General features: G+C 40.9%; 1 protein-coding gene across 1 annotated transcript in view; it reads left to right on the top strand.

Annotated features, from left to right (window-relative positions):
* The window catches only part of LOC138758772 (transducin-like enhancer protein 1), a 157349-nt gene extending 136693 nt beyond the window's left edge, over positions 1 to 20656 (top strand). Inside the window, exons 16-20 of the mRNA XM_069928145.1 lie at positions 24 to 271; positions 3393 to 3540; positions 8008 to 8158; positions 14871 to 14947; positions 17564 to 20656. Coding sequence (XP_069784246.1) covers positions 24 to 271; positions 3393 to 3540; positions 8008 to 8158; positions 14871 to 14947; positions 17564 to 17671 — 732 coding nt within the window. The 3' untranslated portion in view covers positions 17672 to 20656. The remainder of the gene's footprint in view (positions 1 to 23; positions 272 to 3392; positions 3541 to 8007; positions 8159 to 14870; positions 14948 to 17563) is intronic.
* The last annotated feature ends 959 nt before the right edge of the window (positions 20657 to 21615 follow it).

Genomic DNA, 21615 nt, shown 5'->3' with positions numbered 1-21615 from the left:
TTGAATGTGATTTTTTTTTCCAGAACAGAGAGAATTACATCAGAACCTGTAAACTTTTCCCTGATGGCCGAAGCCTGATTGTGGGCGGAGAAGCTAACACCATTTCCATCTGGGATCTCGCGGCACCAAGCCCACGAATCAAAGCTGAGCTAACCTCATCCGCTCCTGCTTGCTATGCCCTAGCCATCAGCCCAGATTCTAAAGTCTGTTTCTCTTGCTGCAGCGATGGGAGCATTTTCGTCTGGGACTTGCATAATGAGACGCTTATCAGGTGAGTAAATTTGAAGATTAGATAAGGGCAGAGATGATGAGAAGGAAAAGGAAGTTCATTTTGGGGTAGTTTCTCTTTAAAAAAAAATGGCACAATTGGCCACTTCAAGAGCACCTTTGACGTGCGGAAGAAAACCATCCATGGCCAAGCTTGCCAATCTAATCAATGGTGTTTTCCTTCTCCCTTAATACTTCAAGCTACATCCTATGTTGTGCTATAGGCTTTGGTTGTATTTGATGCAAAAAAAATCTTTAGGTAGCCAATTCCTATGGCTGCATGCAGTGCTAGTTACAGAGGAACTGATTGGGTAATTCCCTTGCCAATCAAAATTCTCCACACTGCTATAAATGTCTATGGTTGATTGTGTGCAGAAAATTTATATGCAGCTATCCGCCACTCACTGTAACGTCTTTGCATTTATTTTGAGTTGTGGCTCTGGTTTATGTATTTTGCTCTTTAAATGAATTGCCATTTGAGTAAATTTTCTTTCCCTCCTGGTTGTTACTTATCTGCAAATCATTGGTTGAGAACCATTACAAATATGGGTCATAATTATGAATGCTTTAAAATATGAGTTTTATGCCATAATTGTGAAATTTATAAACCAATGCTATGTGTGTGTTTTCAGAAAGAGAAGTCTAATGTAGATGCACCAAGCATTATAGTCTGTGCAGAAACTTTCTGGTTATTGTATTGAGGGACATTTTGTGTTCTCACAATGAACATGAACGAAGCAAACTGTGATCCTGTTTTGGACTTGGATGGTATTTTTGGCCTTATTCCATTCTTCCAAGTTAGCTAAATTTCTCCATCAAACGATGCCTCTTGAAGATTACTGCTCACCCTTAACTTATGTTAAAGTTACTGTCATCAAAGTATATCCACATTTTGAGTGCTCAAAACATTCTGCGCTGGGTGGGTCACGTCTCCAGAATGGAGGACCATTGCCTCCCCAAAATCGTGTTCTATGGCGAGCTCTCCACTGGCCACCGTGACAGAGGTGCGCCAAAGAAGAGGTACAAGGACTGCCTAAAGAAATCTCTTGGTGCCTGCCACATTGACCCCCGCCAGTGGGCTGATCTCGCCTCCAACCGTGCATCTTGGCGCCTCACAGTTCGGCGGGCAGCAACCTCCTTTGAAGAAGACCGCAGAGCCCACCTCACTGACAAAAGGCAAAGGAGGAAAAACCCAACCCACCAATTTTCCCCTGCAACCGCTGCAACCGTGCCTGCCTGTCCCCGCGTCGGACTTGTCAGCCACCAACGAGCCTGCAGCAGACGCGGACATACCCCTCCATAAATCTTCGTCCGCGAAGCCAAGCCAAAGAAGATTAACATCTTGATCAAGAAGACCACTCATTCTTGCATGGGCAAGACCTTTTTATCAACTGCAGATGTAGAATAACCCTGGTACCATTGGCACGGTTTTTTTTTTAAATGGGGGAGGTGGTTAAAGTGTTCACGTATGTTTGTTTTCTTCACACCAATTACCCATTACTCTACACCTCCCCCCACCCTACTGATTCCTCCCTCCGCTCTGCCTAAATCCAGACAATGCAACTTCAACGATAACATAAGTAGGAACCTAACTAAAAGCAAATTGACAATTGTAGGAAATTCCTGGCTAAGTCAACGATTTGATGCTGATTTTGAAATATTGGGAAAAATATAAATATGATTTATTTGTATATAAATTCCACTAATGCCAAAACATTTTCAATCCAACAATTATCAGCTTCAAACAATTGACAGTGTTTCCGTAATCTCTTTTGTTACTCTTTCTGTAAGGGGGCGCCAGGTGACTATGTTTGCCTTACAGCAGGCAGAAGGCGTTTTGTGTAATATTACATATTCTGTACAATTGCATGACAATAGAGCACCTAATAGCCTGAATACGCCTGAAATTGTCTGATCTCAGAACCTAAGCAGGCTCAGGCCTGGTCAGTACTTGGAGGAGAGACCAGTACTGTAAAACACCAGGTGCTGTAGGTTTCTGTGAGGGGCGCTGGACAAAGTGGCGACTCTCTGCCTTCCTTACGGTAGACAAAAGTTAAAGAATTTCATGTAGGGGTTACATTCTAAATGTAGTATTACATGACAATAATGGAACCTTGACCTTTTAAACGAATCTTGAACCTATGTTGGCTGCCCAGGTGTTCCTGGAGGTCTGCAGTTCTCTGTCGCCCTCATAAACTCCTCCCCTAAACATGCATTTAGTAGGACTGATACAAGCTTGTGCACTTTCTGCTGGGTCACGGTGGTTTCCCCGAGCTGAATTCTTTTGCCTCCGAATTTCAGCAAGCAAAGTCTGCAGATTGAAGTGAGAACAGTTCCACTGAATGCTCAATAATAAAAACAAAATGAGCTGCAACCCAGGCATTTTGTTTTTGGAGCAAAGTTTTAAGATTTGCTCACGAGGTGGCAAGTGTAAAGTGACCATTTACAAATAGATCAGTGTTGATTTGGGGCCGATAATCTTAACCAAGTCATTTTTCAGTGGGATCCCTGAGATACTCTGTGGAATGTTTGTTGACAGCCTTTCAGTTGTCAATGTGGGATTGCTAACCAGTTTGATGCAAGGCCAATAATGACGACAAATGCATCTCTCCAGTGAATTCTTTTTACCGATCTGTGGCATTTATGACTTTTAAATAATTTGAAGCTCTTTAACTGAGGGATTAGTTTTTGTTTGGGGAAGTCTGGTTAATTTTAGAAGTGTTTTAGTGACATTTGCTCGGAGCATTGCATAAATAGGGCTCAAAGAATTATCGAAGACCCTTTCCATCCAGTGCAGGGGATCTTTGACTCACTATCATTATTACTGCCAGGTTGGGAAATAGCTTCTTCCCGCAGGCTGGGAGATGGATGAATTGTGTCCATCTATGGAGTAGATCATCCCAAAATATTTATATGCATTTATTTTAAATGTAATTATTATACTTTGTGTGTGAGAGCGTGCGCGTGAGATTGTGAGTGAGAGAGTGAGTGATCACCCATGGTCTAGAGCAACTCCGTTTTGTTGGGTTGTACAGTCAGATGATGATAAAGTTCAACTTGAACTATCAGGTGTTAAATCAGCAATCTCAACAGTGAAATGATGCACGTTTTATTTTTAAACTCAGACAGTTCCATGGCCACTCTGATGGTGTGAGCTGCACAGATATTTCTAATGATGGGACCAAACTATGGACTGGAGCACTGGACAACACAGTCAGGTGCTGGGACCTGAGGGAGGGACGTCAAGTGCATCAACATGACTTTGCATCACAGGTAAATATCTTTTGGTAAATGTTAGAATTCTACTCCCACTTTATTTTACTCTCTCCCTGAGTTCCTTCAGTTAGACATTATTTCCTTCCCTGGGAACACTAAGTGAGTCCTGGGAAAGTTGCTTGGAGGTGCAGAAGCAAGGACAATTGAACTATTTATCCCCTTGGACAACATTCCTAGCATCCACTGGTGAATTAAGTGCTGATTGGCGTGCTGCTTAAGTATTGTGAGATCCTATGTCCTCTGGTCTTAGGCACCTGTCCCATAGGGGATGTGTGTGTCCTTTCTATAGAAAGGGTAATATTCCACTTGCTGTTTTGAATATTTTCTGGATCTTTTCATGAGATTTTAATGATGTGTATAAACCCCAAATTTCAGATTTATTGTCAGAGTGCATACATGATATCACATACAACCCTAAGGTTATTTAACCTGCAAGCTAGGCAGAATTACCACTTATTGGCAGTGCAAAAAAAATAACTGTACATAATATACACATGTAAACAAAAAAGAAATGTAAATAAACTTCAATACAGAGAGAAAGATTTAAAAAAATGAATAAAATGCAAAAGTAAGAGTCCTTAAATGAGTCCCTGATTGAGTTTGTTGAGGAGTGTGATGGTGGAGGGGTAGCAGCTGTTCCTGAACCTGGTGGTACGAGTTTCATGGCACTGATACTTCATTCCCGATGGTTGTAGCAAGAACAGAGCGTGTGCTGGGTGGTGTGGATCCTTGATGATTGCTGCTGCTCTCTGACGGCAGCATTCCCTGTAGGTGTTCTTGAAGGTGGGGAGGGTTTTGCCTGTGATATCCTGGACTGTGTCCACTACCTTTTGGAGAGGTTTGTGCTCAAATGTATTGGTGTCCCCGTACCAGACTGTGATGTAGCCAGCCATCTTCTGTTTCTGTTTTCTTCCACTATTTTTCACCATTATTCAAAATATTTTCTTTTGTTCTTGCATCAAAAGTGGGTTTTCTAATTTGCTGAAACCCAGATGCCACTCTTCCCACCCATTAACTGCTATGATTTTGCGTGTGGAGCCATACTTCAATCATGTCAAGTGGAAGCATTTATACTCACTTAGCCCCTTTTACACAGAGCTTGAAAGCCAGGTTTTATCCACCTTTTGCGCGCAGTGTGAAAGAATTGCAAGGTGGATTGGAGAGTCTAGACTTACTTGATCCACCTAGGTAGGTAGTCTCAGTGGTGGAGTGTATTTGACTCGTGGAGCCAACTTTTTTAGGTTCTGTGTGAACACACAAGCCAGCTTCCTAAGATGGGTCATGTCTACGGGAATATGGCAACTTTGCAGTATGAAAGGGGCTTCTATTAACGCTGTTTGTTAAATGCTTGGTTTCAATTAAGTCATGCTTTGGAGATGAACTGACCCTGAAACTCACTGAGTGCTTAGGAATTCATTCATCTGAAGGTTAAGATAACCAGGTTTGCTTTTACATGGAAATGATCATTTAAATGGACAATTTGCAGTAAGTTCCATGAGTCGCAACTTCATTGCTTTGAGACACGAGCCCTTATTTTTTTTTACATTTGATTCGAAAATTCATTGCTTCTTGACTGAACTGATAGCATAATCTAGAACAGTGGTTCCCAACCTTTTTTATGCCCTGCACCCAAAATTTTTTAATATGTTCTCTCACCCTTTAAAGTAATAATTTTTATTTAAGAATAAAGGTGAAGGTGACCAAAATAAAACATGTATAATCAATTTTTAATAATATATAAACAAAAATGAAACATATGGAAAAGAAAAAATATTACAACAAATTAAAAGTTGCATAAACCCTACTAAAGAATTAAATTTTCACCCATGCATAAAATTTCTTTAAAAAAATTAAAGAACTAATGTTCGTAAGCCAATTTAAATTTAATGACTCTTTTGTTCCTGTTTATTGCTTGAGTTTTTCAAAACGTGGCACTTTGTTGCTGATACCAATCCACGTGTCTGCCTTTGCACCCAAGCGATTTCTAGATTTTGTCTTGATTGACAAAAGGGCACTAAATCCAGACTCGCATAAGTATGTCGTCGTGAATGGGATGAGCACAGTTAGTGCTTTTTCACAGTCTTGGAAACATGTCCATTGACGAACACCAATATTGTTCCAAAGTTTTGCTTTCAAACTGCATTTCAAGAACACGATTTGTGCGCAGTTCAATAAGATCTTCCTTCAGCTCTTCATTATCCGACATATTATCCAAATTGAAGGAGTATGGATTTGTAATCCATTCTTCAGAAGTTTCCAGTTCTCCTCCTCCAAAATATCCATCAAATGACTGATAGTATTTCCAAATGATCCACAATTTCTTCACGCACACTTGGAATTAGGGACTCATCGCCATCAACCATTTCTTTGAGTGATGGAAAATTTGAAAGATTCCCTCTTTTAACTCATCAACACCAAAGATGTTACTTTTCTTTGAAAGCATTTAACTTTTCGCAGCATTTCAATATGTTTATGTTTTTCCCTTGAATAGATACACTCAGGTCATCCATTCGAGTGAAAATATCACTCAAATAGGCTAGCATTTGGTTGAATTCTTGTGATTCCATTTCTCTGGGAAGATCAGAAAAGCTTTGACTTCTTCTCACAATTCGAAGAAGCGCGTTAAAGCTCTTCCACGTGACAGCCAGCGGACTTCCGTGTGGAAAACCAAAACTGAATGCTCACTTCCAAAATCTTCACAAAGCGACTTGAGGAGGTGGTGATTTAGAGCACGACCCCTAATCCAGTTGATGGACTTCACAGAAGTGTCGAGGACCTTTTTCAATTTTGGAGGCGATGTTTTGATGCCAAAGCATGTCGATGAAGAAAACAATGGGTACCTTGCAAGTGCGGAATCGCTTGTTTCATCAGTGCAAAAAATCCTGGTTTATTTCCTAGCATAGAAAGGGCACCGTCGGTACACACAGAACCAATAATTTGGATATCTAAGTCATATTTCACAAAGAAGTACTTTACACACTGGAAGACATCTTTTCCTTTTGTGGTTGTTTTCAGATCTTCATAGAACAGGAAATCATCCATTATGACACCATCATGGACATACCTCACTAATGCGATGAATTGACTGCAATTTGCAACATCAGTTGTTTCGTCCAACTGGAGAGAGATTTTCAAGGGACTAGCCCTGATATCTGTGATAACTTGGTCCAAAATGTCCAAACTCAAATCACCAATTCTGCTCTGAATAACATTATTTGATAACGGCACTAATTTAAGCTTGTTTGAGGCTTATTTTCCCAGAACAATTGTTGCCATTTCTAATGCACACGGTTTTATCATCTCTTCTGCAATTGTATGGGGTTTCTTGGATTTGGCTACTTTACACGCTATGTGGCATGAAACCATCAGCAGTGGTTTGTCAGCAGATATAAAACCTAATTCTGGAATGGTTGCTCGAGAATCAAAGTGGGCCCTTTTAGCTTTCAATGAATCATCATCATGTCCTGCAACATCTGCTCCATCATGGTGGTTGTTGAAGTGTTCCTGCAGCTTAGATGGCTTTAAATTCGCATTTGAAAAGACAGCGTCACAAAGCACGCACTGGGGTTTTTGCAGATCCTAAGTTGTTCCGTTGCAAGTGAAACCAAACTGCACATCATCATCATTTCATTTCCTTTTCTTTGACATAATGAAGGGTTAATTAATAATTTACATAACACAAATAAATAATAAGAAATAAAAATCGAATGTAATTCGCTACAAAACACAAAACAAGAAGTTTGGCCCCCATTTTAAATGTCCCGATTTTAAAAAAAGTTATAGGACGATGCCGTTTAAAAGGAAACAGCACGTCGAAATGCGCTAAAATTCATGGAGAATCTCATTCAATTGAATAGAGAAAAAGAGCACATCCCCATCTTTAATTTGGGCTTTAAAAAAAAATCGATATTTTTATCTTGAATATATAGGACAGTACCCTTAATATAAACAAAAAAACTGAAATGTTATCTCGCACCCCTGGTTGGGAAACCTGGTCTAGAACATATTATTAGTTGATTCGGAATAATCTGTTAAACTGTATACTTGAAGGCACAGCTGCTCTGTGTTGGTTGCCCAATTATTTTGTTAATGCAGAAATCAGGCCCATGTCATCTTGTTTGAATGTCTCAGTCTTTACATTTGGCGCGAACTTTACTTTTCCATTGCACCAAAAAAAAATCTATGGTTTTCTGCAGTGGTTCTGAACTTTTTCCGGTCTGAGCCCCATCTGGTTTCCAGCCTAACATGCATGGCCCACTATGACTGAGCAATATTTTCAAGTCACAGCCGCTCTGTAAGAAACAAATTTAAAGTATTTTATTTCACATTTTTTAAGACCCACATGGAACCATTGGTAAGTGCAATCCTTGTATTCTCTTCCTGACCCACACAAAGCTGACATATTATGTGAGATGCTGCCTTTAGAATTTGCCTTTAAATATTTTAACTCCCTTTCTCCCACAGATCTTTGCACTAGGATGCTGCCCAACTGGAGGGTGGCTTGCAATTGGCACAGAGAGCAGCAACGTAGAAGTTTTACACATCAACAAGCCCGACAAATATCAACTTCACCTTCACGAGAGCTGTGTTCTGTCGCTCAAATTTGCTTATTGCGGTAAGAAATAACGAAAGTCTGCAGATGCTGTGATTGTCATGAAAGCACAGAAATGCTGAAGGAAGGTCAGCTGGTCTCGCAGCATCCATAGGAGGTAAAGATGTTTTCCCTGTCTCAGATCCCCCAGCTCTGCCTCCACAGAGCTCAAAACAACACCCCCCCCCCAATTTAATTCTCATCTTTCCTCACTTTTGTGTCCCATCCATATCCAATTAATATCTTTTATCTGTGGGTCTGTTCTCCTCCCCCTCCCCATTCCTCCCTCCCCAGCCTTTTAATTCAAACGCCTGCCTGTTTTTTTACTCATTCCTTGAAGAAGGGCTCAAGCCCGAACTGTCATTTTTATATCTTTGCCTCCTATGGACACTGCTGAGTTCTTCCAGTATTTCTGTGTGTTTACCTATTATGTTAAGCACGGGCTCAGTGATTTAGTATCATTCATGGAATGCCATTTAAGCATACAGCACGGTTACAGACCCTTTCGGCCCTCAAACCTGTGCTGTTCAATTACAGCTCTTGTATTGTTTGAATCTCTGATTCAACTCCTCAAACTTGTCCTGTCATTCATTGAGATTATGACCAAACTGCATTGCCTTGGCTTGAAGACCTTTATAAACCTTGCTGGACAACAAAAAAATCTTTAAAAAAAATTGATTGGCCCAACCTTAATAGCTCAATGGGGAAAAATATTTAAGATTGTAACTACACTTTTTGTGAAGACATTGTTTCTGATACAGTGTGTCTATAATTTACGGATATCAACTAGTTCTCATTTCTGCTTTGCCACAAGGAGATATGGCTTCTGTTGCTCTGCACCCATTGGCCTATGCCCTCCCTGCCAATTCACTTGACCCCCTTAACTACCGCAATTCAATTACCCAGTAATCTTCTTTCCTTTGGGGATTACAAGCCTCGTGTTTACATCTTTCACCTTTTCCGCCCAGCTGTCAGTTTGGTGAACAAAGAGAAGCTGGGGGAATTCAGCAACTCAGACAACATCAATGGATAGAAATGGTCATTCAATGCGTTACCTTGACAAAGGTTTAGCAGAGCTGGGACTTTTCTCTTTGGAGTGTAGAAGGATGAGAGGAGACTTGATAGAGGTCTATAAGATTATGAGAGGCAAAGATAGAGTGGACGGCCAGCATCTGTTTCCCAGGACAGAGGACATGTGCACAAAGTGAAGGGAGGGAAGTTTAGGGGAGACATGAGGGGGAAGTTTTTTTTACACAGAGTTGTGGGTGCCTGAAATGCATTGCTGTGGATGATGGTGGAAGCTAACACATTGGGGGCATTTAAGAGTCTCTTAGACATATGGATGAAAGAAAAATAGAGGGTTATGTGGTCGGGTAGGGGGTGTTTCGTTTTTTTAGGAAGGGATATATGGGTGGACACAACATCGAGGGCTAAAGGGCCTGTACTGTGCTGTATTGTTCTATGATCAATGTATTATCTCGACAAAGGCTCCTGACCTGAAACACTGACCGTCCATTTCTATCCACGAATGTTGCCAGACCTGCTGAATTCTTCCTACTTCTCATGATTCCAACCGACAATTTTTGGAGTTTGTCATTTTCGTGAATCTGTGGTGTACCTTCTGTGATGGGCCTGGCATCTTGTAGATGTGTTCATCCGAGGTTAGAAGATATCAGACTTCATCTCCATTCAAACATCGAATATGAGCATTTCTGCCAAGACCAACATTTGAGAAGGTGATGATGAGTAGCCTTCTTGAACTACAGTACTTGAAGTCCTGCTAGTGACATTTGGGGTTGAAAGTTCAGATTTAGGGCTGGCAACAATGGAGGAACAGCAGAATATTTTAAGTGGTTTCCAGTCTGGTGTTCCCTGGCCTGTTGCCCTTGTCCTTCCACATGCTAAAGGAAATGGTTTTGTGAATTTGTAGATGCAGCAACAGTGCTGGAGAAAGTTAGCACAGGTTCTGTTGAATGGATTGCTTTATACTGGATGATTGGTGACTTCTTGAAAGTTGTCAGAACTGTACTCAACCAGTCAGGAAATACAGTAAAAACCCCTGGTATCTGGAATTCAAGCAACTGAGGAAAAAGAAAACAAGGAAAATAAAAACATTGAAAAAAAATTATAGATTTTGTAAAAAGAGTTTAAAATTGTAAAATAAATAGTGAAGGTAGGAATAAATATTCAGCCAGCGGAATGCTTTGGTCGTGCTTTGCTCATAGCAGCTGTATGAATAAAGTTGTGTGAAACAACAATGGCGTCGCCCAGGATGAAGAGCAGGTTGATGCCACTCGCTGTTGGGGTGACTCTCTTAAAGTCTCCTCTTATCCCTGTTCAATATGAGTCGCACCAGTCAGAGGCTTTATTTGTAAGAGGAGGATTGATTATGTATAATTTTATTTTTCATTTTTCGGGCGGCTCTGTAGAGGGGGAAGAACTTGCAGATGGAGCGAAGGTTAAATGTTTTCAGAGGGTGACTGAAAATAAAATAAAATGCTTTAAGGTTTATATATTCATGCAAGAGAAATTTATTCAGTGTAAGTTCAGTGCAGTATTTTGTCTTTTTTTTAAACCATTTATTCTTAAAGCGGAGATATTAGTTGGATATTGTAAGTCTCAAGCAACCAGAAAATAAATATACATATACAGGATTTACAAATCCCAGGGTTTTACTGCATTCCATTACACTTGCATTGTAGTTAATGGAAAGGTTTTGGGAGTTGAGTCTTCCTGCAGAGTACTTGGGCTGTCTTGTGGGCACACTATTTAGGTGGATGACTCAGTCAAATATCAACTCAGTAGTGATCCCAGAATGTTGAAGGTTGTGGTGACGTTGGATGTCAAGGATAGGTGGTTTCATTCACTTGCCTGACACTTGTGTGGCATAAATGTTACTTGCCACTATCAATCAAGGCATGAATGTTGACCAGAACTTACTGAATGAAGGTTCCTTTCTCATTTTTTGCCTTTTATTGGAACTAATACTGAGGATCCCTTGAGCCACTCCTGATGGATTGCATCTTGATGAGGCCACTGGTCTGTATCACTAGGATAGGACACGCTGAGTGATTCTTCTGCAGGAGTGTTGGATGTCAAATTTCATGAATGACAAACGTTGGTACTGGTCACCTAATTTTCATATGGATCTTTTACAGAGAGAACTGGATTGGGTGTCTTCACTTTTTTGACATTGAGCACCTGAAATGAAGTTGGGTCGTGGATCTGAGTTTGTCACAGGATCCCAGGGGCTTGCTACTAGCTGTGTAATTTCAGATGACAATTAAAGAGCAGTTGGTCTAGTGTCACGTGTAGGTCAGAGCACAACAGGTTTTCTTTCCATTGCAAGAAATGTATTGATTTGCTTTAGCCTATTTTAAAGGTAATTTTCACCTCCTTTAAATGTGCTTTTACCTTGAAAGACATGATGAAGTACACCCTCCTTCCTGGAGTTAAGGCTGCATTTAAGAAGTATAAATACACTCTTGTTTCATAAAGTGAATTGAAGCACTGCTTTAGGGCCACTAGATGGCCCACCTTGTAGATTATCCCACGGACACAAAACTTTATTTTTGTTTGTCAAAGCCAGTCTTTCCTGGTAAAATGAGGAATGTTGCATCTTCATACAGTCATATCCATAATCAGCATGTTCGGAAGTTATTTGTGATTGGTTTTCATCAGGCAATTTGTATCTAGTTCTGCAAGGTTTGTTATTTCATTCATGTAAAGCTTTTTCACCCCCATGAAGCTACCCACCCCCCACCCCTCCTTCTAGTACATTGCTTTTTAAACTAAGGTCAAAGACTACATGTGCAGGATCTGATTTTCAAATTGATTGGACTCTGCAGTGGTTCATTAATTGTGTTGCTTCTCTTTCACTCTTTCTCGCTTTTTGCACCCCCTTTGCTCTTCAGCTTTGAGACTCTGTGTTCCAGGCCTGATCCAATTGTAACTTTTTAAAGAGATTTCCAATTAAATAATCTGCCCATTCTGTAATTGGTTGCCACGGTCACTGACCTTGCAAGCTAATAGCTTTTGAGAGAGGTTATTTGCTATAAATCTTGCAGTAACAAGATTACGACTGGTAGGCTTTGATGCGCTTTGAAAGATTTATTTGAAAATGTATTTACTGTGGATAAAAATTTCAAAATGCTTCATGCACGGTTGTGGAAAGATTTTGTTTTTAACTTGCATTTGCATTGTTTGGCTACTACTGCTTTTTTTTCTTTCAAATGCATTTTGAGGGAAATACTTTTCTAGAGGCAGGGTTTTTAAAGAAAGAGCTGAAAATGAGCGGTTCAGGTAGATGAATGTGAGCCATTGATCCTGGTGGTGGGTACACATCAGTGGTCACCACAGAAGGCAACCTCTGAGATGATGTTTCCTGACAACCCTTTAATCACAAGCCCTTTTTCCACTGGCATCCCCATCAATTGGCTGTGCAGTGTCCTGGGATAGGAAGCTCCTTGTGCCATTTCCACTGGACCACCTTTAACTGGGACATTAATTACTTTTCCACTGAACACACGCATCTCCAGGCATCAGAGTGTTGTACCTTCAACTGGAAACAGTTGACTTCCTGCTGTCCTTTTTCCACTGGTTTAAACACCAGCTGATACTAGGGATATGAGTAGGGGTCGAGGCTGTCAATCCCCAGTGTGAAATGACGTCATTTGATGCTGGCATTCTTTTTTCACTGGATCCTGTCCAGTTAATTCCCCATTAATTACTTGGACATAGATCTAGATATACGAGTTTAAATCTAATCATGGTCCTGCAAAGGGTGGCATGGTTAGTTAGCAAGGTGGTTTAGCACAATGCTGTTACAGTGCCAGCGACCAAGTTCGAATTCAGCGCTTTCTGTAAGGAGATTGTGTGGGTTTCCTCCGGTTTCCTTCCTCCATTCAAAATGTACCTGGGGTTGGAAGTCAATTGGGTGTAAATTGGGCGGCATGGGCTTGTGGGCCAGAATGTTATTGTGCTGTATGTCTGAATTTAATTTTTTTAAAAATCTGGCTTAAAAAGTTGCATCACCCTGGTTACCTTAAATTGTTGGGAGGAACCCACCTGGTTCACCAATCATTAAAGCTTAATATCTATTGGCCTTTAGGTGACTCCAAGCTGTTCGGTTGTCTTTTGTTATCTGAATTTAACTGAATTGGGTACTATTTAAAAATTAAAACATACACACTTAAAGCCAGTAAAAAAAAATACCCTGTTATGTGGCATCTTTGGGGATTGGTATATGCCGGATAAGCAAATTTTCCATTTGCTTGAGATTTTGTGTGTGTTGCGCGATTGGCGATTTGACCGATAGGGGATGCCAATTATAAACTTTTGTATTATTTTTACCTACTAGGTTTTTGGATTTTTTTTTTTGCCAGTTGTTTGAGGCTGCAGGTTGCTTGAATTCTGGATAAAGGGGAATTTACTGTACATTTGAACTTAAATCAGAAAGGTCTACTTGCCATTCTGTGGACAGCTGATTGTATCCATGGATTTTTTTGTGGGGTGTCTGAGAGTTGAGGCACAGCTGTGATCTTCAGGAATTGGGGCATAATCTAATAGCCAATGTGTGGTGCTGGAGAATAGCCAGAAGTATCAGATCCTCTTGAATCCATCTGACATCCATTCAAGGTGCTGCTTCTTTGAACATTTAGTGATTGATTCCATGCGGAAAATACAGGGTTAAATGATGAGGGAACTGATTAATTTTAGAATCAGAACTTATCGTCATGAACATGTCATGAAATTAATTTTGTGGCAGCGTCACAGAGCAAATGTTTCAATAAACCACATTCCAAAATAAAAAATGGTGCAAGATTTTTAAAAAAAAAGTCAAAGTGAGGTGGTTCATTGTTCATTCAGGAAAAGAAGCTGTCCTTGTGCCTCTGGGTATTTGTCTTCAGGCTCCTGTACCTTTCTTCTGATGGTAGCAGAGTGAAGAGGGTGATGGGGATCCTTGAGGATAGAGGCTGCTTTCTGGAGACACTGCATCTTGTCGTTGATGAAGTAAAGACTGGTGTCCGTGGTGTCGCAGGCCAAGCTAACAACCCTCTGGAGTTTTTTTCTTGTCCTGAGCTTATCAGGCAGTGATGCATCCAGCTAGATTGCTCTCCACAGTACATCTGCAAAAGTTTTTTGAGAGTCTTTGATGACACACCGAACCTCCTCAAACTCCTCACAAAATATCACTGCTGATGAACCTTTGTGATTGCATCGACATGGAGGCTCCAGGACACATCCTCGGAGATGTTGACACCCAGGAATTTGACCCCATCCTCTGATGACCCCTCTATGTAGATTGGTTCATGTTCTCCTGCTTTCCTCCTGAAGTCCACAATCACTTCCTTGGTTTGGCTAACATTGAGTGCAACATTGCTGTTGTGACACCCATCAGTAGGGGATCTAACTCCCTCTTGTGTGATTCTGACTACAACCGTGGTGCCATCAGCAAATTTGCACTGACTGTGTTACATGGACTGTGTTAATGACTTGGGTCAATAACCATTCTGATGTAAGGCTCCTTCATGCCATTGACTTTATAATTCTCTGCCAGTTTTCCAATGTGAGTTTTGGTTTTAAAGTTAGGAAAAAAAATAAAGCAATAGGGAACAGGAATAATGGGTAAATTCATGACTAACTCTTGAACCAGACTCTGATGTTGATGCTTTGATTGGAAATAGCTCATTGATGTTTGGAGGTATTCATACACTGACTCTCTTGTCCTCTTCAGGTAAATGGTTTGTAAGCACTGGAAAAGACAACTTGCTAAATGCGTGGAGAGTACCATATGGAGCAAGTATATTCCAGGTAAGAAATTTTAGCTGGTAGAGTGAGAGGGGTTCTTTAATAGGTCAACTCTAGCATTCACATAGACCCATAACACGGAAGAACAAGAACATAGTATAGAGTTACAACAGAAACAAAAGACAAGGGCAACACGAGAGCACTGTTGTGGGGTTAATACAGGAGCTTGAAGGCTGCAGGAAAGAAACATCTTTACCCCTTTAGACTGGCTGTTTTTAATTTTTCATAATGTACACTCTGGACTGGGTATATGGGTAAAATGCAGTACGAACACCAGAATGAACCAGCTGGTGGCTGGGTATAGAACCAGTCCCTAAAGACCGGGACATGGAGTCCAAAGAATTAAAGGTATGTTGGCTGCATTTCCTAGGATGTGGGAGATGTAGAGTCCATAAGGGATGTTGGGGTGGGGGGGGGGGGGGGGGAGATGTTTGCATCATGTACTAAGCTGCCGCATCTTCTATGCTGAACAGCTTCAGTACTGTGCTGCTATGCAAGTCACAAAAGTACATTTTAACTGGGAGTGGGTTATCAAGAGTGTGTAATGTTTTTAGATATCAATTGCATCAGTACGTCCTGGTTAAAAATGGCAACTAATGTAAAAAAAACTATCCTCAAGAATTTTTGGGCATGACTTGTGAATGGTTTGACCAATTGCCTTGTGCTCGATATCAGCAGGTGCTCTGTGGTTAGTAAGGGATTACTTAAGGTGGAGAACCAGGGGCGTGGTCCCAGAGGATTGGAGGGTAGTTCAATTTGTTCCATTGTTTTAAAAAAGGCTCCAAAAGGTACCCTGGAAATTATAGGCTGGTGAGCCTGACATCAGTAGTAGGTAAATTATTAGGTGTTCTTAGAGATCGGATATACAATTTATTTGGATAGCCAGAAATTGATAAAGGACAGTGAACATGGCTTTGTGCACAGTAGGTCATGTTTAACCAATCTTATAGGGATTTTTGAGGTGGTTACCAGAAAAGTTGATGAAGGAAAAACTGTGGATGTTATCTACGTGGACCTTAGTAAAGCCTTTGACAAGGTCCCACAGGGGAGGTTAGTCAGGAAGGTTCAGATGTTAGGTATTCATGGTGAAATAGTGAACTGGATTGACAGTGGCTGGACAGGAGAAGCCAGAGAGTAGTGGTGAATGATTGCTTCTCAGACTGGAGGCCTGTGACTAGTGGTGTTTCTCTGGGATTGGTGCTGGGACCATTGTGTTTTGTCATCTATCTCAATGATCTGGATGATGATGTGTATATTGGAAAGTTTGCAGATGACATAAGATTGGAGGTGTTCTGAACAGCGAAGGTTTTCAAAGCTTGCAGAGGGATCTCAACCAACTGGAAAAATGAGCTGAAAAATGGCAGATGGAATTTAATGCAAAAAAAGTGTGAGTTGTTGCATTTTGGAAGGACAAACCAAGAAAGAACATACACTGTGAATGGTAGGGCGCTGAGGAATGTGATAGAATAGAGGGGTCTGGGAAAACAGGTACATAATTCCCTGAAAATGGTGTCACAGGTGGATAGAGTTTGCAAAGAGAGCTTTTGGCATACTGGTCTTCATAAATCAAAGAATTGAGGATGTTATGGTAACATTTTTTAAGACTTTGGTGAGGCCAAATTTGGAATATTGTGTGTAGTTTTGGTCACCTAACTACAGGAAAGATATCAATAAGAAAGAAAGAGTTCGGAGAGGATTTACTTGGATGTTGCCCAGACGTACGGAACTGAGTTTCAGGGAAAGGTTAAACAGGTTAGGACTTTATTCCTTGAAGCATAAAAGAATGAAGGGAGATTTAATAGAGGTAATTAAAATTTTGAGGGGGATAGACAGAATAAGTGTAGATAGGCTTTTTCCGCTGAGGGCAGATGAGATACAAGACAGAGGAGATGAGTTAAGAGTGAAAGGGAAAAAGTTTAGATGGAACATGGAGGGGTGGGGGGGGGGGGCTTCTTCACACAGAGATTAGTGAGAGTGTGGGATGAGCTGCCAGCTGAAGTGGTGAATCCAGGCTCAATTTCAACACAAGAAGAATTTGGACAGGTACATGGATGGGAGGGGTATGAAGAGATATGGATTGGGTGCAGGTCAGTGGGACGAAGCAACAAAGAAAATTGTTCAGCCAAGCCTACGAAGGCCAAAGGAGCCTGCTTCTGTGCTGTAATATTCTATGGTTCTAACCACTGGTCTATTCAGAGATCAATGAGAATTAATTGGATTACTAACATCTTTCCATGGAGTTATCCCAAGTGTTACTCTTTCTATTTATCAAACATTCCCAACACCCACTGCCCAACTTTCTCACTTGAGGCATCTCTGATATCTGCCCTGTTTAATATTTGGAATAGAGAAGCATTCACTGGTTATGAATTGCTGTGCTTAACAATCTAGTTCAGACATGCAAAGTTACTTTGAAAGTGCAAACAGCCCCAGAAAGGGTGCAGTGCTGGTTCTAGGCATTGGAGAGTATCAATGCCTTCAGGAGAGGGCAGGTTGGTTAAAACCAGTAATCCACTCAGTTGAAATATGGAAGAACACAGCCTTTTAAATTGTAACTTTTGAATGTCTCCATTGTTATTTACGAAGAGCTGGTGGTGATTTTTTTTCTTTTCATTCCAGTCCAAAGAATCATCATCTGTGCTATGCTGTGACATCTCGGTTGACGACCAATATGTTGTTACTGGCTCAGGGGACAAGAAAGCTACAGTGTATGAAGTAATTTACTGAGAAATTCATTCTTCTCTAGGAAAGAAGGGGATGGGTTGGGGTGGGGATAGCATTTAACAGAGACCTTGAGTCTGGATTAGTTATCCACATTGCCCAAGGAGCACAATCAATCGAACCACATCCTCGCTGGAAGACTGTCTCATGTGGCCTTGACTTGGTTGTTGAAGTTTAACTCTGACTTGCTTTAACAAGAAGAGGATTTCTGAGTTGACCAATGTGGTAATGGTGAACTGAGGAAGAAGATTCACTCACCTCAACATCCTGTGCTCCTACTGTCTGCGTATTGATGCTGATGTTTAGGATAACACGTTCATTGTACAATTTCTTTTATTTCTCTGTTCTGTTTACTGTAATTTTAAATTCACCATTGGGTTTGGTCACTTGTTAGGGGAAATAATAAGCTATTTGATCAAGATGATGTCACTCCTTAATGGCTTGCTGCCTCTCATTCTGACCAGTCGTGACACCACTGAAAGATCGTCCTGTTTACCATCAAATTAAGCTTTAAGCCATACTTATAAAATGGATCCTTTTGTGTGGTACTGTTCATTTGTAGAACAGTGCAAAATTTGAAACCTTGACTTGCTCTCCTTCCCAATCTCAGTCCTTCTATCAACGCGTGTTTGTGTTGTTAGCATTTTGATAGAGAGCAGTTCAAATGTGAATATAGGAGTTGCCTGTGTTGAACTTTTGTTTCCATTTTCACTGGCATATACACATTTCAAGGTTCCTCATTAACTGAAGCTCTTAGCAATGATTTTGCTACTTCCCTGATTGGACAAGAATTCTCGTTGCCATCATAGTCCAAGAATAACTTCTCATCATGTGGTGGAGGACGAGTAGAGTTGGGACTTTGTGGGGGAGAAGGGAGGAGAGCACACTTATTGCACTTAGAGGCCATCATATGATGTAGCAAAATGTTCTTTTTAGAAAACAAATGGCCAAATGCAGATTGCTTTTAAACACCCCTCATGGGTACAAGTACCAGGGCCTCAAGTGATCAGACTTGGACTGCTGCAGTCCACATCGGATATTAAAGCAATTTGACTTGAAGGATTAAACCCTTTGTTGATGATCCATATTTAGTTGGGTTTAATTTACTTGAACGTGTATCTAAAATTTGGGCTGCATAATCTCAAAGTTTTATGAATGAAGTCTGCAGGAAACTGCTTATATTTGTAAAGAGCTCCACGCTTTTTTAAACCTTTGGAGTCATTTAATAGTTGGGCAATTTTTTTTTTCTTGACAAGCTAATGAACAATTATTGTAATACAATGGCTGTTCATTGTAGGAGAAACATCAAGTCCTACTAACATCTTGCAGCAAAATAGTTGCTTTTTATTTCTAACACACACCATGGCTTCATTGCTTTGATCGACAGTTACCAATTTATCCTGCTCTGTCTATTTATCCTTTCACCATCCACAACATTAAAGCAATCACCATTAAAGATATTCATTTGTTGTCCTCCTCTTCAAAATGCTTATTCCTTGTGGTTCCATGACTATCAGTTACCTTCCAGTATTTGTCTAGAACTGCTATTTTCTTGTGTGCCACAATGGTGCGCATCCTTTCATAATCTGGCTCTTACAAGGGCACCGTGTAACATCATAATCCTGTCTACTCTCACCTTTTGGGCCTGTTTGCACTTTCACTGCCCTCTCTTTTCTCCCCATTCCCACTAAAGTCTCAAAAGACTCCCAGTTCAAAAATTCACAATTTTTCTCCATTTGATGACTGACCTGTTGAATCCCTTCAGCTTTTCAGTGTTTGCTAAACATTCATCCCTGTGCAGTTGTGTTCTCTATGATCCTGTCTTTGCCTAATAAACGTGCTGATGAGTCATGGAGAACAATTTTCCACCCAATTCCTGACCACACTCTTCTCTTTCACTCCTTAAGTCCTGAGCTATTCTTAACTCTGAGAAAGCTCATTCTACAAGGCAAAAGTCAAATTGTGTTCTAAAGGCATTTGCAAACCCTAGTTTCCTGGTTTTATTGCATCCAGTTTTCATTAGCCTTCTGCTGTTCAATGACACATTGGCTGTTTTGTGAATACCACCACTTGGAAGTTAGCCTCCAAGCCATAGACCATGCTGATTTGGAAATGTCTTGCTATTCCTTCACCATCTCTGGGTCAAAACTCTGGAACTCCCTCCTTCAGAGCATTGTGGGCTTACCCACACATCAAGGACTCCAGTGGACTTGGAAACCAGCTTGCCACCACCTCGAGGTTGGTTAGGGATGGGCAATCGAATACTGATTAAGCTTGCAAAGCCCACGTTCTTTGAATTGGGAGGGGGGAAATATAATCACACGGATTGCTCTGGGGAAGATGGTTTGAGCTTCAGACTTGAGGGGTGTCTAACTTGGATAGTCACGGACTGTCAGGGGTCAGGAATCACAAAATTCCGTTTTCTCATCACCATGAAGGGAGAACAGCTGTTAAATGATAAATGGAGTGGACACAAAATATCAGTCCCAATTGACTGGTCGAGCACCCAGAATGTCAGATCTGCTGTTCTCTTATTCTAATCCATCCTCTAGATGGCCATGTCCATTTTGGCCAGTTCCTTCTCCTCTAATCCACGTACAGACATTACCGGTTCAGTTATCGGCATTGGTACAATGGAATAGGAAGAGTCAAGGTGGCTGTGAAGATGCACTCTGGTCCTCTGAACCTATTCCTCTTTAAGAATGCTGCGATGAAAGAAGGTTGTGTACATTTTTTGCCTCCATTGTTAAAAATGATTGACTGTAAACTTTAAGATATTAACGTGTATATTTGGTTTGGAGGGTTACCTGTGCCTCTACCTTCCTCCAGGAAGAAATTAATAGATTGCTAAATTCTTCAATGACACCCAAGTATTTTTGTTGCCCAAATGTAATGTCCTAAATCCTTCCATGTCTCATGCTTTTACATCCCAGTTGGGGATGAGTTTGTAGTTTATGCCTTTAAAATCTCAATAAACTATTTTGTATGTGATGTCTGCACTTTGTGTCCACTTAAGTAAATGTCTGAATTAAATTTTAAATTTAAATGTAAACATATAGCAGGCTAACAGGAGCCTGTGCCACTCAATTGACCTACAACCCCAGTGGGAGGACCCAGGGGAAACCCGCAGTCTCGGAAAGAATGTACAAACTCCTGACAGACAGCAGCGGATTCGAACCTCTGTCGCTGTATCAGCTTTGTGCCAACTGCATTAGCCTTTCAACCCAGAAGACAAATTGAAGTCTCCTTTATAGATCTGATGCTACTCCCATTCTAACCGGATGCAGTGACCAGTTGGGTGGGAAGTGGCTATATGGTAAGTGAAGCTATAAGTATACAAACTACTCTTTTCAGTGTGCAGGACGGAGAGGGGTTCCAACCTACCTCATTGTTGAGACGTCTTCCTCTTAAGCTAAAAGGCACGATGCCTGACAGCCTAATTAACTTCAGAGGGACTGCTCTGTAAAATGACATCTTTTGGATAAGCTATAAAACAGAGGACCCTTGTACACGAGAGAATGTGCTGAGGTGGTTAAATTATCACCTGGATCAGAGGTTAAAATAGACATTGCTGGAAATGCTCAGGAGGTCAGCAAGTAATGGGACAAGGCTCCTGCGGTGAAACGTTAACCGCTTCTCGTTCCTCAAGAGCTGCCTGACTTTGCTCAGTGTTTCCAGGATTTTGTCTTTCAGATTTCCAACTCCTGCAGTGTTTTTATTATTTGAATTGGTGGCTTCAGGTAATGCTGCATTAAATTGAGGCTCTTTCTACTTTGATGGACCATAAAAGATTGCAGACACTAACTGAAGAAAGAGTTGGGGAGGGTAAGATTTTCCCTGGTGCTCTGGCTGATGGGTTTCTTTGGCTTGGCAGCATAGAATGCAGATGGGCAGAGCAGTGTCAGTTATGTGGAAGCTGCCCATGTACCAACTGTCTGGTGTATTTCCTT

Source organism: Narcine bancroftii, chromosome 3, assembly GCF_036971445.1.
Source record: "Narcine bancroftii isolate sNarBan1 chromosome 3, sNarBan1.hap1, whole genome shotgun sequence".
Classification (NCBI taxonomy): domain Eukaryota; kingdom Metazoa; phylum Chordata; class Chondrichthyes; order Torpediniformes; family Narcinidae; genus Narcine; species Narcine bancroftii.
This window is presented reverse-complemented; position numbering and strand designations above follow the sequence as displayed.